The sequence below is a fragment of the Takifugu rubripes genome, chromosome 13 (genome assembly GCF_901000725.2).
Source record: "Takifugu rubripes chromosome 13, fTakRub1.2, whole genome shotgun sequence".
NCBI classification, from domain to species: Eukaryota; Metazoa; Chordata; class Actinopteri; order Tetraodontiformes; family Tetraodontidae; genus Takifugu; species Takifugu rubripes.
This window is the reverse complement of record NC_042297.1, coordinates 9,787,496-9,804,277: the sequence shown is the minus strand read 5'-3', so window position 1 is coordinate 9,804,277 and position 16,782 is coordinate 9,787,496. Positions and strand designations below refer to the sequence as shown.

At 45.8% G+C, this 16,782-nt stretch overlaps 1 protein-coding gene across 5 annotated transcripts in view; it reads right to left on the bottom strand.

Moving 5' to 3' along the window:
* LOC101075975 (SH2 domain-containing adapter protein F) overlaps positions 1 to 13,896 on the bottom strand; it is a 62,768-nt gene extending 48,872 nt beyond the window's left edge. For all 5 annotated transcript variants that reach the window (XM_011609728.2, XM_029845828.1, XM_029845829.1 and 2 more), the window contains exons 1-2: positions 13,217 to 13,896; positions 2,954 to 3,086 (exon numbers count right to left, since the gene is read on the bottom strand). In XM_011609728.2, coding sequence (XP_011608030.1) covers positions 2,954 to 3,086; positions 13,217 to 13,636 — 553 coding nt within the window. In that variant the 5' untranslated portion in view covers positions 13,637 to 13,896. The remainder of the gene's footprint in view (positions 1 to 2,953; positions 3,087 to 13,216) is intronic.
* Between the last annotated feature and the right edge of the window lie 2,886 nt (positions 13,897 to 16,782).

The window sequence follows — 16,782 nt, the reverse complement described above, 5'->3', positions numbered from 1 at the left end:
GCAGCTCTCGGGAGAAAGAGCTGCGGAGCACGCAGCACACCGCTCGCACTTACTCAGCGTCGGCACATCGGCGCACACGTGGCAAAGTCATGTACGGAGGCATGTGTGGCAATAAACAGGCCGTGGCGCATTTAACCGCGGGTTTCAATGTGACGCGCCTCCCGATTTGCTGTCAAATATATGTTTGTGTGTCAAAGGTCCAAATATTGAGTATTACACTGCCATGTATCCAAACAGTGACAGACTAAAATGCAAATGTAGAAATGTTGTTTGGTTTTTATTAATATAGCTTTATGAACTGTTGTACCTTTATGAGCAGTTATGAGAGAGACAGTTCTGTGTGCCCGACTGTAATAGCACATAACATTTAACTTATTTCCCAACACCGGCTGTATGTATAAGTCATCCTTAGCCTTTATTGGTTGACAGTGTTTGCTCAGTTTACCATTTATACTTTAGCCATGCACACTGTCCAACCCATTTTCATACTTGATCTTTCTAACATTATTCCACAGATTTCCTCTGGATTTAATCCTTTTCCGTTTAAAAGACTTTAAAAATCCAGGGAATAACTCGAAGAGTACCAAAGTGACACATCGGCTATACACAGGGCACACTCCCTGTTCACCCTGCTAATCTTTGCTAAGCACGAGCAAAAACAACTCGTTAAAACACAGTAATCCGAGTAAAACGCGTCTTTATGTGAGAGCTGACCATGCTAACGTGCGGGGTAGGAAAAGAATGAATGAGCAATTAGATTAGCTCTTGGTATGACGGTGCTCACCCGTGATCACTCAGATCTGTGCCAAGGGAAGCCAGCCAGCTACTATTTGGCACATTATCATCAGTTTCAATAAAATGAAACAAAAAGGTGAGATTAGCATGGTGTCATAGTAAAATTAGCAAGTAGCAGACTGCAAGCATTAGCACTGTTTTTTATGTCCTCCTGCCATCTTTTTGATTCCTGAACGCTCCCTTGGTCACCACAACATTGTCTCAGGAAATTGGAGGCGCTGTAAAACTGTCACCTAGGTATGACTCATTTGGCATCTATGATTGATTAAGGCGTTACTACCACACACGGCAATCTACGTGCATCTGTCCACCCAGTTTGAGCTGACTTCAGGTCAATGTGTATCTGACATGTATCTACGGATCCACGACACTACTCCGCTGAATGAACTGGAGACGTCTCCTGTAAAACCCTCGTTCACGCACCTCTCATTTTTGCAGGCTGGAACAGTTCAGCTCTGCTTTTATGAGACAATAAAGCACCCGTTCTGTAGCTGGTATAAATTTGGCTGGTGGAAATTAAAAATCTGCTGACAGCTGCAAATAGAACAGTTTTGTCCATCTGCAGCCAAGAGTAAAGAACTGAAATGAAGCTGCCAAAAGCTTTGAATTTCTAAAACAATTACATGAAGCAGGAGCGCTGTGGGGTAAAGGTGGATTGTTTTTCAGAAAGAGAAGTGCATAAAAAACTTCTGCTTCACTAATATTTGTTAAAATTAAGTGTATTGCACCAATGAGGTGTACGTTGGAATAGAGCTAGCTGCCCTGGTTTGATTTAACCCATTTAAAATGTGAATATATCACAGAAACATGGCAGCGCTTTGGTGCCTGCATCAGCTGACGCAAGTTGATTCAACATTTAAGTGATTTTAGAACGAGGGCATTACAAAAAGCATGCAGTAGTAGTTCTATTTTAAACAATGGCCTTGCAGCCAGGACCACAGTGGGGGGGGGGGCATCGATCGATAGATGTGATGGATGGAGAGCAGAGAGCCTGCAACCCACAAGTTTCAAACACGGGAGCGACGGGAACCAATAATAACCAGAACAACTTCATCAGATCAAAGAGACAGCTGCCACCAGCGGTTCTGTTGGTCAATACAGCAACAATGCCGAGAACAGAGGAGCTGAAAATGACTTCAAATTCAAGTGATGTCTCTAGAGTCGTGTTCAGATTTTTTTTTTGGCTTCCTTTACAGCCTCCTCCACCTGAAAGAGGCAATAAATCTCGAGTTTTCGAGCTCAGCTGAAGCCACGGCGGGGCCGGAGGTCAAACCAGTATAACAGATGAAAACATGAGATTGTCTGGGGCCCCATTAAAAGAAGATTGCTGAGGAGGGCCAGAGACGTCCATGTCCTGCCTCTGAGCCCGTGTCTGTGTTCATTGGAGAACAGAGAGGAGGAGACGGGTACTGTTACATTACAGATGATGGGACGGTGTCAGTATATCAAGATCTAAATGCTGATATATTTCAGACAGACTCTCCACAAATACCCACAGGAGGGCAAACGGTCACACATTTTACGCTCCGGTACAGGGCAACTGCTCCGACATGCTACTTGTTCCCCTCCTTTTTAATCACCTCTCATTTGTCTCTCTCTGTTCTACTTTAGTCACAGCATATCCTGGCGCCCAATGACAGATCTACGTGAGAGTGCTCATCTATGCTCTCAAAAATAGTGTCCATCCCCATAGGTAGTGCTGAATGACAAATAAAAATAAAAGGATCACGTAAATCACTTAATAGTATGGAAACACCATTAGCCATCAGGCCATCTATACGTCTTTTATTAATTCGCAGTTTGGAAACGTATGGCCAAATCATGATCCATGATGATTAAGCTTTGCAGGCCAAATAAAGGCTGACCTATTTTATCAATCAATCAATCTTTATTTATATAGCGTCTGTTACAATCAAAATTGTTTCTAGGCGCTTTCCAGAATCCCAGGGCCTGACCCCCAACAAGCAACAGCAGCAAGGAAAAACTCCCCTTTAACAGGAAGAAACCTTGAGCAGGACCAGGCTCATGTAGGGGGACCCTCCTGCTGATGGCCGGCTGGGTAGAGAGGGAGGAGAAGGGGTAGAGGTGACAGGTAGAGGTGAAGGAGGAGAAGAAGAAGAAGAAAGGTGTGTGAAGCCTGGTGAAAAGGGTTATTTACCTGCCATCATCTTCTGGGCCTCATACGGCTCCATGTAACCATCGTTCTCAGTTGTCACTTTTTCCGTACTGGTCTGAGTGCCGCCGGCCTGCTCCGCATCAAAAGGGTCTGCATAGTCCTCGAGGATAATGAGCTGCAGAAAAACAGGGGAGGAGAAGCACAGAGAAAGGTGAGATGGACGAATGGAGGAAGGAAAACAGCAACGGCAAGAACGAATCTTCCCGCTCCGTTGAACAGCGCAGCAAGAGTTGGCAAAACGGTTGGACGAGAGCAACCGCAGTGGGCCCGGGATAGGACCATGTGACATGGGGGGAAAACAGGAGAGAGGCATAAATAACAGCCCACCTCTGCATGCCTCAGCACACCACCACAATGCCTCAGCTTCCAGCCCTACAGCGTGCTCCCTGCTACTGCCGCTCGTCCTAATTATACAACAGCCCTGCGACAGGCCCACATTTCAGAATAGGGAAAAAGGACCACAGCTGCTCAACTTTCTTAAGAGAAACAATTTCGAAGATGTATGCCGAGCTGGCAGAGAGCCGCAGCTAATTGCACCGTTGCTCTTTCGCAGAGCATTTGGTGCAGAAGATGGCAATTAGGTGGATGTCCAGAGATCCAGAAATACAGTTCTGAACTTTAGGGAGCAGAGCAGCACGCCGTGCCTTGGAGAGAGGTCAGTTTTCTTTAAGGCTTTATGTCAGACACCAGAACGTTGCTTTAAATGCAGCAATCTGGGCGCTGAAAAAAGCAACCATCCATCCTGCTGGACCTACTTATCCTCACCTTTGACCTCAGTCTCATTCTTCTATTCTTTAAGAAGAGGAGAAACTTGTTCTTGTCATTTAAAAGGAAAAAGCAGACATGTGTCACAGCACGTGTGAATTAAGAGTAAAAGGGAGGGATTCGATCTCATTACAGTCGAGTTCATCATTGTCATCAAGTCCACATCCAGGAAAGTGACAAGAGTGACCCTGACACACACACACACACACACACACACACACACACACACACACAACACACACAAATTTGTCTCATTATATCTCATTTAGTATATAATTTAATTAAGGTCTTGATGATAAATTCCAAACTCTGCGTGACACACGGAATAACATGGAAGAACTACTGTATAGTAGTTCCTGTGTGGTACATCCACCTTCCTTCATATTGTCTTTCCATCCGAGTTGGGAAAAAATATCTAGGACTTTTTTTTTTCCTGCCACAGCCTAATTATGGGTTCCTTCAGTGTTTTGAACACTCAACACTGAGCTGATTGGTCTTGGTGACACATAGGACATTTGTCCCTCATCTTAGTCAAAACTTGAATTGTGACAACCAGCATTTTGGATTTTCCCTTTCATTTCATTTCATTCATCCATTTCCCCTTTCAGCAGGAGGGTCTGTGCAGGCTTTCTTGCCTCTTGTTGCGCAGGGGCTCCGGGTGCCAAACCCACCTCGGATACAGTCACAGCAATCACAGCCCAAACCAAAGAGAGCATAAATAACTTTCAAAACATATTTCTTAAAGTCAAATGGAACAAACACAGGCTCAGGAGTGTGCCTGACTTCCAACTCCAAAGGCCGTATCCTACAGAAACAATACGGCCGAGGCGGCTTTCACATTTCGCCACGGTTTCGTTTTTACTGGAGCCCATTCCTTGAAATTCTTCCCGCTTCGTGCGCCACCGTTACTTAAGGATGTTTGTGCGCGTTTGGGAAAACAATGGCTTTCTCTCAATGAGTTGTGTGTTGAGCCACGTCAAATACATGACATCATCTGTGGCCTTTCCTGTTGACATAAGGCAGGACAAATAAAAGGGCGGGGTCCGCCTTCAAACCCAGCAGCGGTGCTGGGGAACCAGGAGCAGGAAAGATGAAACGGGCCAAACAAATGTTTGCCACAATTTGAATGTAGCTCGAGGTTATCAAGTTAAAAAAAAAAACAAGTTTTAAAGAAAACACCTCCGACTGCTGTTAACGTCCTAAATATCGTATTTCCTGTGCCCAAATACCGTTAAAAAAGGCTGCCAAGTAACGTCATTACACAGCTGACTACAATAACAGTTAGCTTTTACAGTCATGTGTATATTTAGCTTTGACTCAGCCAGTAAAAGCTCTTTTCAACACATGGCTCATGTTCCTACTGCAATCAGCAGGGACACTTGAGTTCCCATCAAAAGCCGGGCTGCTGACAAACCTGTTACCAGTCTAACCACTTTTAATCATTAATGGAAAGGAAAGAGATACCTGGTCATGGAAAAACCGAGGCTGCTGCTGTGATCTGTAAGCTACGCATCTGTCCGTACCATAGGACCAGCGTCTTTAATGTATCATTTTCTAACGTTTGGTGGAGAAGGTAGTTAATCCCAGGGTGTCCTTCCTGTCCCCCTGTGCTAATGGCTGTTTGACAGCAGAAGAAACATGGGCTTCTGAGTAGAAGGGTGCTACGCAGAGGTCTCTTCGCCCGGGGACACACCATCTGCTTGATGGCATGCCAGTGTGTGTCAGAACGGCAGCCAAGGAACACTTGTTCTGAGAGTAAATTTCCCCCTCAGCGCAAGACCTCGGCACCTCAGCGTATCAGGTTTGTGCTAAGCCTCGCTATTACCTTATATGAATATCCCAGCAGGCTTTGGTCATGTTTCATACAGTAACCGGTCTGCAGCAATTACTTTCATTCCATAGCTCAGATCCCAGATTGGCCATGCCCCGCACCTGCCACAGCTTTGGCAGCACACAATACACTTCTTATAATGCTTAATAGCTCTCAGGCAACAAAGCTGAATTCATATTGGTGCCAAGGGGTTGGGGGCATTAGTGAAGGAGACACACTATAACAGGCACCTGCCATTCTGGCTCAAGGTTTGATGACGCTAGGGGATGAAGGATTACATTCCCAACACACTCCGGTCTTGCATTTAACGTGAGGATAATGATGTCTGCAATTTCTTTTTGCTTTAAAAATGGAGAGGGCATTCAGTAAATTCAAAGGCAGCATTTTAAAAGGAGGGTTTTGGAGGCGGAATTCACCGAGTCCGTTACAGAACACAAACAAAAACAGAATGAGTGCAAACTGGTATTAATGTCATGGCTGGCCGTGTCAAGGTTGAAGCCCCCGTGAGACCGCTCACGGTAAGCGGCAGGCAGCAGAGAGGAGGAAGTGGGGGAGAAAGAAAGAGGACTGACGTGCGTGATTTATGTCTCACGCCATGAGGGATTTCAGCCACTGATAACCCAATAGAACCCAGTGCTTAGCAGCTCAATTGCGTTAAGGTTTTTTTCAAAAGACCCCCCCCCCCACCCCATTACTATTGCTCTTTTGTTTTACTTCTCTTCTACGATGCCACTATGATGACAGAAATCCACCATTTTAAAAAAGAGAAATCTCAAAGGACACATTTTATGACTTCAATAGCAGACACATGCTATAAATAATTTTAGATTAGGCAGATGGAACATGGATTTATCTCTAACAAAAGTCTTTCCCACAGTCCGTTCCTTTCATTAATGAAGCTTGTAATATGTCTTTAACACAGCTGCAGCTCTTGTAATCTTTTACCTGGGCTTAAAGAGTAATGTGGCCCCACTAAGAGGGGGTTTACGAGCCCGCTACGAAAGCTAATCACATTATTGCATTTGCTAGGAGGCTGCATTTTCACAATCTGTCACAAGCTACTGCAGTCTGCCAAGGAAAGGGGACCTTAAGTACCCAGATCAAGAAAAATTCTGCTCACTTCAAGGTGCATGCATTTTATTTGCTTTTAATCTAATTGGAGAATATATTAAAGAGAAGCCATTACACAAAGATATATGCAAGTCTGCACAGCCGGATAACTAGTCTCCAGATATTTCTTTCTAGGAAAATGTTTTCCAGAATGTTTGAGATTTGGTTGCAGCGTTCATTTCGCTGCGCATGTTGTGAGCTCCACATTTAAGTCTACTTTAGTCGCGCACACGCTGTGCACAGAGTGGCTCATTTACGGCTCATTTTAGCAAACGCGCAGATGCAAAAAAAGACACGCTCGGATTGAGCCCACAGTAAGTGTGGTTCTTCTGATCTCCACGCTGCTGCCCATGTGGCGCGCCTTTGCACAGCAGCTGAGAAGTTTGGCAACATCTGATTAGAGCGTTGTTGGTCACGGTTTGCATGGAAGGTTTCCAGATGCAGCTACAGCAATGATTTCCTGCACCAACTGTCTTTTTTTTACTAATAAACCTCTCCAGGATGTATTTTTTTTCCTCCTCTAAAGGAAAAAAAAATCCCATCTCCCACAGTTTAACCAGGATGGAGTAAAAGACAACACACATTCACGTGATTTTAAGGATTATTTATGACTCCAAGTCTGTGGATTTTATCATCTTCTACAGGGATCTTTGCAATTTGGACATAATACCCCCCCCCCCCCCCCAAATGCAGTACATATGACCTGTTAGCTTCTCACAGGGTCAGACATGCACGGTGGATATTTGGATACATTCCCAATCCTTTGTCAACATCCTCCTACAGCACCCAGAGCTGCAAAAAAAAACAACCTTCAGCTTGTCACTCCATCGAAACAAACCCCACAAACCACTGCAGGCCCCCAGTGGTGAAAGAGGACAGGGGACAGGAGATGCCCCCTACAGGGACGCTCTTAATATGAGACAGATATTTAAGATGAAGTGTTTGACGGCATGCTTGACAAAATCCAATTTCCTATCCCCGTCCCTTGGTGATAGATTTATTGGCACTGTTCCTGCTGTAGCACTACAAAGAAGTTTTAATCATTTACCTGCTAAAACAGGGGGTCAGGAGTCTTATTAAATATGATTTTCCCTCAGCAGAGGTCCACATACCTTTTTTTATGCGGGGGATAAATGCTGACACATGCTGTGTGACCTTGAAAACGTAATTTACGTCCATATGATCTACAAAAATGCTAATATGCAGTCTATAAAACATAAGGAACCGACAAAATTAGAAAGTAGGGCGTCTTGAAGAACAGAAAACTCCACTGGGATGGAGAGTGATTTATAGAGCAGGAAGGAAAAACAAGCTGCAGTCAGGGTATAAACAGATTTTGATGTGAAGGCATCTTGATTGAGGCTGAACTTCTTTGGCCTCACATCTGGGTTGGGTTGCACTTTGCTCACAGCGCCGACACGACAGCTAGCGTGCAGGGCGGGGTCCGAAACTGCTACCCTGGATGTACATCTAGGAACGATCCCTTGACGGCAGCTTGTCACATACGAGTAAAGCAATTGTCACTGCCTGCAATCACACATCAAGGACAGTCAAGAATACACACCGGGGGTTGCGTTTCGGAAAGCAAGCGGCAACCAGGGGCGTGCGCAGACTTGTCAAGTTAAAAAGGCAATGTCACCAAGTTGTAAACACTTCCTGTCAGGAAGAAAGCACTTCCTTAATCCTGGAGCGACCACAAGCGTCACTTATTTTCCAGCAAACAGCAGACAGCGGCTTTCTTTCTTTGCCCACATCTCCATCATAGTGACAGCTAATTTTAACAGTTACAGCCAGCCGCCAAATGGGAGTGAACTCAGCGAGGAGATCCTGCGTGAGCGGCATCAGAACAGGCTAAAAAATATTTGCTTTCCTCCTTTCAGAAAAGAAAATGAAAGTCCAGGGTCCCCATTAAGAAGAGATGGAAGCGCTCAGCTTCCTGGCGAGCGCACGCAGATAATAGTGCACGGCGGAAGTCTGGGTGCGTCCTGCTGTGCGACGCAAAAACAATAGTCTGCATTCGCTAGCTGGGGGTACAAAGGCAAATCAGATTTCCATGCTCTCCACGTGAGACGGTACTTTGGTAGCACAATAACTGCTCGTTTAATGCAAAAATTTGCAATTACATCGGAGGTTTCTCCCCCCCAAGAGGGCAAAGTTTTTGAAGAATGCCAACGTGGCACGAAGATTCACCCTCCGTGCATGCAATTTGTTTTTCATTTAATCGGCGTGTGACAATCTGTCTGCCCTCCAGGACTCCTTCCTGCTAGACGCAGGCAAACGCACGCGCTCACACACTGTCATTAAGCAAAACAGAGCAGTGTGACGGCATGTCCCGGGAGACCGGAGCTGCGGCGCTCGTCTGGAGGCTAACTTTGACCTGGTGAATTAATGCAACAAAGGCAAAAAAGAAAAGACAGAGCAACAAACAGAATAGAGCCCATTGGGAGCTGTTATGCTGAAAAGAATGTTGCCCAATGAAGAGGAAGAGAGTGAACAAACGCTGACTAAAGGCAGCGAGACTTTGAGTAAATTACTGCAGATCAGTTGTATAAAACCTCAGCAGTTTGTTATAATATTCAATGAATCTAAATTACAGGATGCGTCTACAAAAGAAAACACTTGTACTTATAAAACAAATTGAATTAACTGCTTGAAGTGCTCATTTGAAGTATTTCAGGAGCACATCCTGAACAGCAGGATGACTTCATCTTGTCCCAAAGAGGCGGGAATTAAACATGCAGTTAGTCTCCTTCCTTCCTAATTAAACGCATTTCCGCGATTTATTTTCAGGTCAAACAAATCCGCCGTGCAGCCCCTGTGTTCTTCACCATATAGAAATACTACATTAGTGCCTCCTCTGTAACTGTTGGCGTCGTTTTTGTGGCAGATCAAGCCAATGCGACTCGTGGTCACCTGGAAACTGGTAAAAATGCTTAAAATTCCAAAAATAGCCGAGGAAATGCGCAGCATTCCTTGACACTTGAGCGGAGAGTGGGTGACGCTGAATTCTAAGACGCACCACCGCGCGTGGCACTTGTTGCCAACACTCTCCAGGTCTGGACTTTATTGCCGTGACTCAGAGTAGCCATAGCAACGCATGGTCTTAGCCGTATTAAAGCATCTATCATGACAATGAAAACATTATCCACTTACAGATGTGACTCACCATCTTTCCACCGGTGACGCAAACTTGTTTGTTGCTGCGAGAAAAACCACGGCAGAGTGGACGCGTACAGTAAACACTCGCTAATTTCATGCTACATGTCCCGCTACGGCAGAGGAAACGCTTGAAATTATTGTTATTGATTCCAGACTACTCCCTGGATGAATATCATATGTGAAAACATATTATGGGCACCGCTGAGATGTTTACTAAACAGCATAAATAGCAAGTCTGTGTAGCTGCAGTGCTTTCGGCCTCACCTCTCTATCGGAGCCAGAAAGATAGAGCTGCACTCTTTAAGAGTATAACAAACACGATGGGCTTTGATGTTTTCATCCATTTTCTGGCTCCCTGAAGAAATCCACTCTCGCAGAATGGGCTGAAATTGACATTTGCGCCTGACATTTCTCCTATCACTGGTCAAGATGAGAGCGTGAGATGCCGGTGGGGGATGGGCCCGTCCTTCTAAAACGCCGCCGGTGTCTGCGGCGCCAGGGTGAAAGGCCGAGGGAAGATGTCCAGGTTGTGGGGAAAATAAAGTCGCTCCGCTCTGCTCAATATTTATAAAGAAAAAGCGCCGCTACGAGGCTCTTTAATAGTAGGGTTGACCAGTTGGACTGTATTCATGGAATTTTCCCTCATCGACGCCTTCGGACAAAAGACTGCAGAAGCAAAATAGCGGAAAATAAAATGCATTAAAGTGGGATCTCCTTCACGGCAACATGTGGTTACATTTCAGGGGACATGCCATTCAGGTTGGGCTTTAAGGGACTACCTGGGTCCCCAATACAAGGGTGGCACAGAAGCTAGCTGCCTTTATTCTAAGAGTGAAGTGGGCACCTGGACAGCAGGAGGTGGAAACATGTATCACACAGCTGGTAAATAAAGAAAAAGATAACTCTCACATTTACACTTTGGATTTTTTCTTCATAGCCTTTGGATTGTGGGAGGAAACGAGCACCTGGAGAGTTGGGCTCGCTCCCAAATTGGGAATCAATCCACAAGAACTTTGTGTACAAGATTTCTCAATGACAACATGTCTATTTTTGAATATTCTAGAAACACACACACACACACACACACACACACACACACAGGCCTCCAGGATCAACAATATAAATGTCTTGGCAAAGATCAAAACATTCGTTCCCACCTCCGGCGTAATCAATCAAAACGCTGAGCAAGATCTTCAAGGGATTCTTGGAGCAGATGCAAGAAAATAAACACAGAGGATGTTTGTCAGTCCTGATTTGTCTGTTGGCTACACAAAGACTGCCTCTGATCCAACTGCTGGCTTCCAGGGATAAGCTGGCATCGCTGAGTCAAAGGGACTCGCAGCGAAGCGGCGAGCCAGTTAGATTTGAACGGCGGTCTCCCAGGTGCACAGGCAGATACCGACGATGTCAGGCCGCGCTTCCCGAGGACCGCCGGCGCCCGTCAGCCCCCCCACCGCTGCTTTTGTTTACATATTTCCTCGAGGAGCCTGCCGCCACGTTCTTGCGTCCTTGAAAGAAGTTAGCCGAGCGCAGAGCAGATTGATGAGCTTGGAGATGAGACCTTTAATTAGCTTTCAAGCCGGGATGATAATTGATCACCTCCCACAACTGGCTCCAACCGGAGAGCAAAAAGGGGGCCTTGAGAAATCCAAGCAAGTAAAACTAAAATAAATGAAGCTTTACAAGTGCAGCTAAGGCGTAGTAAAACCTCCTAGCTCAGTTATAGAGTGGCGGGAAGTACGTCAGATTCTTTCTTTAGGAAAGGCGACATATTTCATTGCGCTTAGACGACTGTTTATCGAACTTCCGCCTCAGCAAAGCCCTTGTAAATAGCTGGGGAAAATTCATTTGAGGCCGCTATTGACATTTGGGGCATTAGGTAGCTGTGATATAATTAGCATTCATGAGTCAAGTAATTCAAATATCAATGAAACCGGGCAGTGCCGTTAAAACTCTTTTGGTCTTTTTGCCGAGTGTCCAGTAGCCAACATCGAACCTGCGAGCTCAGAGGGACTCCCCCATCATTCTTGTCTTCTGAACACTGTCCAGATCCCGCTTGTACTGTAAAGATGTCTTGACATGGACTTTTACAACAGGAAACTCACGGTGTGAACTTCACACCCCAGCCCGAAGAGACTGACCGCACACGGCAGATGCGGTAGCCTGCCTTTCACACCGCTAGGTGTGGGGCATTTAACCAGCGTTACCACACTCGTCTGCCCGTCCATTAAGGCATCGTGTATCCCTGAGGGAGCGATCTAAATAAGCTTCAATTAAGATGAGACAGCCGTAATCTGTTTAATCAGCTTGAATAGATGCTGAGGCCGGGCCAAGATCGTCGATTCTGGTTCCCTGCCTCTTTCACTGATCACACACGCCTGGTTATGAAACCCTTGCATGCAGATCATGAGGGCAACCAGCACTTTCGGTAAAACAAGGACACGGGAGATGGTTTTATAAGCTTGGTGTGATCCCTGATTCCCGCAGGGTTACACCGATGACAAGCTTGGATTTCTGCAAGCAAAACTGTGGAAGAAAGGGGAAAAAAGACCCACTTTTCCGTCACACAAGACTGAGAGGACGCAGAAACCGAAATATAAATAAAAGCGCTGAACCAAAACCGGGCCCGGTTGCGAGGACAGGTGCAAAAGCAAACAGAAGAGGAGGTGGAGAGGGAAGTGACAAGAGGGCGGGAAATCGAGATGACCACATGGCGAGCTCTCAACGCGGCGAGAGGTGAAAAGAGCAGCGCGGTCTCTTTCCCCCGGCCCCCGTTCGCCCTCTGCTCCCAAGCATTCCTCGGCGGGATGCGACTCATCACACTGCACGTCCTTAACCCCGCTGACACCCTCATCTCAGGTTTCGCCTAACGAACCCAGCGAATGGGACTTCCTGGGGAGCCTCTCCTGGCCAGACCCAGCCCGACAAGCCCGGTCTCCACTCTTGGGCTTGATGATTGCGCAATCCAAGGGTTGAGAAAGCACTTTAGTCATAGTGACCCTAAATTAAGCCCACGCGATCCAGGAGTTTGCCAGCAAGTTTACTGGCACAGAGCCCCCCCCCACCACCACCACCACCCTTCCCAGTGTGGAGGCATGTGTGCTGGTTCGGTGTGAACACCCGTGCACGCTCATGCGTGCACTCCCTGCAGTGCAGGTTAGTTATTACTGAGGCGGATGTCGCAACTGTAGACAGACGCCGCCGCCGCTGCGATAACAAGTTCTGCCGGTTATAACGATTCATTCCCTAAAGGTGTCGGTCAACCGAAAAAGAGCCGTCTTTAAGTTTTAGTTTAAAGATAAAAGCGGCAGTTTGGGGTTACGACTGTTTCCTATTAACCCGTGTGGCGACTTTTTTTTTGTCGAATGTAGTTGACCCACCTTCTCCTTGCTGTCGGGGTCCGGCGGAGGGGAGGTCGGAGACTTGACACTTCCGACGGCCACAGCCTGGGTGACCGTGACGCCCCCGCCCGGAGTTGGGCTGCTCTTTTCGATAGTTTCCACCTTGATGAGTCTGTGTTTTGGGGACACGTACTTGATATCCGGCGAGCCCACCGCGTTCAAACTCGAGCCGAAGGAGATATTCCCACCTGGAGTGTACGGGTCCTCGAAATCCAGCTCCTTTTGGAGTTTGTAAGCAGCGAGGATGTCCGGCTGAGCCGGGCTCAGGAACGTGGGACCGGAGCTGGTCTGCGTGCTGGGCACGCCGGTGTGACAGTGTCTGTAGTCCGGTTTCGGAGGCGCCGGAGGGCTTGCTTTGGTAGTTTTGAATCCTAGGTGCTCCTTGAACCACTTGGCCATGCTGCCAGTGCATCGCTCTCAAGTCGGTGAATGTTAGTTTAAGTTCCACCTTTCCTGCCAGCGGAGCCCGAGCGCGGTCGTCAAAGTGGGGATCCTCGCGTGACCCGCGGCCAGGCGACCCGCGTGCGAGCGTGTCGCCAGTCTCGTGCGACGCTGTGGTTCCGGTGAGGGGAGGCGCGCGGACGCAGTCGGGCACTTTCTGGTCTGCGCTGCCGCAACTGTGACAGTCGGCGATCGGCTGTTCTCCGCGTCAGTTTTACACAAACATACGAGCGCTTGTGCAAGAACACACGCCCCCCTACGCGCACGCACGCACACACACTCACACGCGCACGCACGTACACAACCTGCCCTCCCTACCTGAGAACATTCACTGCCACCTACCGGACTTGTGAAACTCCAACGTCGGCTCACGACTGGAAAGAGTCGTTAAAATAGATGGTATAAAGAAATGAGAAATGGCGAGTTACCTGCATAACTATGACCTTCAAGGAAATAGGATTTGTAAAAATAAATAAATAGAGAGAGAGATAAATAATCAAGATATCTGTGGGAAAAAAACAGCAAAACGATCATTAATCTAGACAGTTGTATACGGACCAATGTGTATGTGAAACATTCATATCTGTATGGCTCCTTTGTCTTTATCTAAGGTAGTTGGATTGTACTGGACTGTTTTTCTTCTCTTTTGAAGACGTTTCGCCTTCTATCCAGAAGGCTTCTTCAGTTCTCCTTTCTCTTTCATTTTATAAAATCCTTACAACTACACAGAAACAGAATTCTCCCACGTTATACCCCATCTGCTCTCCACCAATGAGACTCAAGGGTAAACGGTTCTTTGTCCATTCTCTATGTTCATTCTTTCTCTTTGCTCTCTGTCCAGATGGCCCCTACAGAGATAGTTTTAATTGCAAATTGCACTCCAAATGACCAGTGGATGTGGCTGCACGGAGTCTATTAACACCACTCTTCAGTGCATTAGTCCAAGAGAAGAGGTGGACTGCTCAAACCTGTACCAGTAAACATCTCTCTCTAAAGTGTCCCTAAATCTTTTTGCTACAGGGTTCACATGCTAAACATTAATTGCTTTTGTGATCAGAGGACAGACGAAAATCCCATTTACCCTCCCAGAGACATGCTCCAGCAACGCTTTGCATTACCAGGACTCATTGCAGCAGCGCGCTGGGCTTTTATGAAGCCATATCTCTTTTTAATAACACCACACACCAATCTTTGAATGAGTCAGAGTGTGCAGATCAGAGTTTAACCCTGGAAATCCCTTTAAGAGACAACTCCGGGCTTTAGAGAGCAAAACAGATTCTATTATTTCTGCCCAGAAATCCGAGCAGCCGCGAATTTTGGTCGCAAAACTGGGAAACTTGAACAGGGCAATTACCATGCATTTTATAGAAGGGACAGGAAGACAGTTATTATGTCTTGGGAAAAAATAAATGTGTGTTTCCATTTTTTTTTAATAGCAGCACTGGAGAATTTTGCTGCCACTTCTGGGAAACAAAAAGTCTCAGTTCAATTCTGGCTTGTGCTTTACAGTATATATAAAGGCTCTATAACAGCCTCCGCAGCACTGTACTCTGCTGCTGCCTCTAGGTGCAAAGGGTGACATATTGCAGGTGCAAATTTTAGCCTGTCTCACAAAGATATGAGATTATCTGCGGTGTGTCACTCAGGTTACTGAGTTTGACTCAAATGGCATTTCTGTTATGGCTCTCCTACAAAAGAATTTATCTCTGTCCTTCAGCTGCCATCGCTGACACATTTTTAAAATTGCAAATCCTGTAATCCAGCACCTCGTAGGATGCAAATAGTCTCTTAAGTAGCAGAGACAAGCAGACTGCTTGCCTGGGAGAATTTAGGTTGCAACATATATACGATTATCGTATTGAAAATAGCTGTGCATTAACACCAGTTTCAGAGTCTCCCGAGACGACGGAACAGTCTGAAAAACAGACGAGGATGGGTGAATACTTTTATCCTCTCTAGAACAGCTTTGCTTCGCTATAGGTCAATCTTTAATGGTGAAGTTTCAGTATTTAATGTGCTGCTCAAATATGTGACATATTCTGAGAAACATCACCATTTTTTAATCTGTTGGCTCGGGGTTTATTATGATCCGACAGACGCAGGTAGTGGGGGCTAAAAAGACATATATTTGGGTTATATAGAGAATTTCTACAATTTCACAATTTCACAATTTTAAAAGTTAGATTTTCTTATAAAAATGCAAGTTAAATTCATCGTCTGTGTTGTATTACTATTATATGGCCTCTAGACAGTCATCGCATGCTCTATATGGTGTTGTCATAAATTTGGGGGTCCTGGGGGGTTCTTACACATCTGATTCAGGAGTGAATTGAAACTGATAAAACATCTTTCCTTTAAATTCAGGATGGTACATTTCCTTAGGACACTGAAGAAAGCCTCAGGTTGGTAAATGATGTTTATAGACTTTACTTAGGAACCCTTCCTATGTGTAACTGAATTCATTTAACTTCATTGGCATTGATGTCATTAGAAACATACCCAAGGTTTTAGGAACTGATGAAAGCAAATACATATAATTCCAAAAACAAAATGTAGAACATCCTTGAAATATTCTCAGTGTGCTCTTCATCTTTCTTACTCTCACCTGTTCTCTTATTCTATTATTTTATTTTACCATATTTCCCTACATTTACCGTTATGACCACACATACCCACCACAGTTTAAACACAGCATGCATTTTCCATCTAAACTTTCCGTGCGTTTACAATTCAACCCGTCCACGTGGAACTTTAAACGCCACTGTTCTGTCCTCATCAATTATTTATCGAGCACTCATACCTTCTCTGGTAAACATGAAGTATTTCCACAGTCCAGGGTCTCCATGGAAATGCGCTAAAGTGATTTAAGGCTGCTGTTTGTCATTCAAAGCCAAACCTGCGAACGGTGTGCATTTTTTTGGATCACTGTGATTTCAGCAGCTGCATTCTGATAGGAAGAAAGTGTAGGAAAGAACATGTTTGCGGGGGGGGTTACATAGTAAAGAGCCCACTACAGTGTCTGTGATCCAGTGTTCAAGAGCACATGATAAAGTAATGAGGGGGGTTTGCTCAGTGAAAACCCTTCATTAACTTGTCTCCCGTCT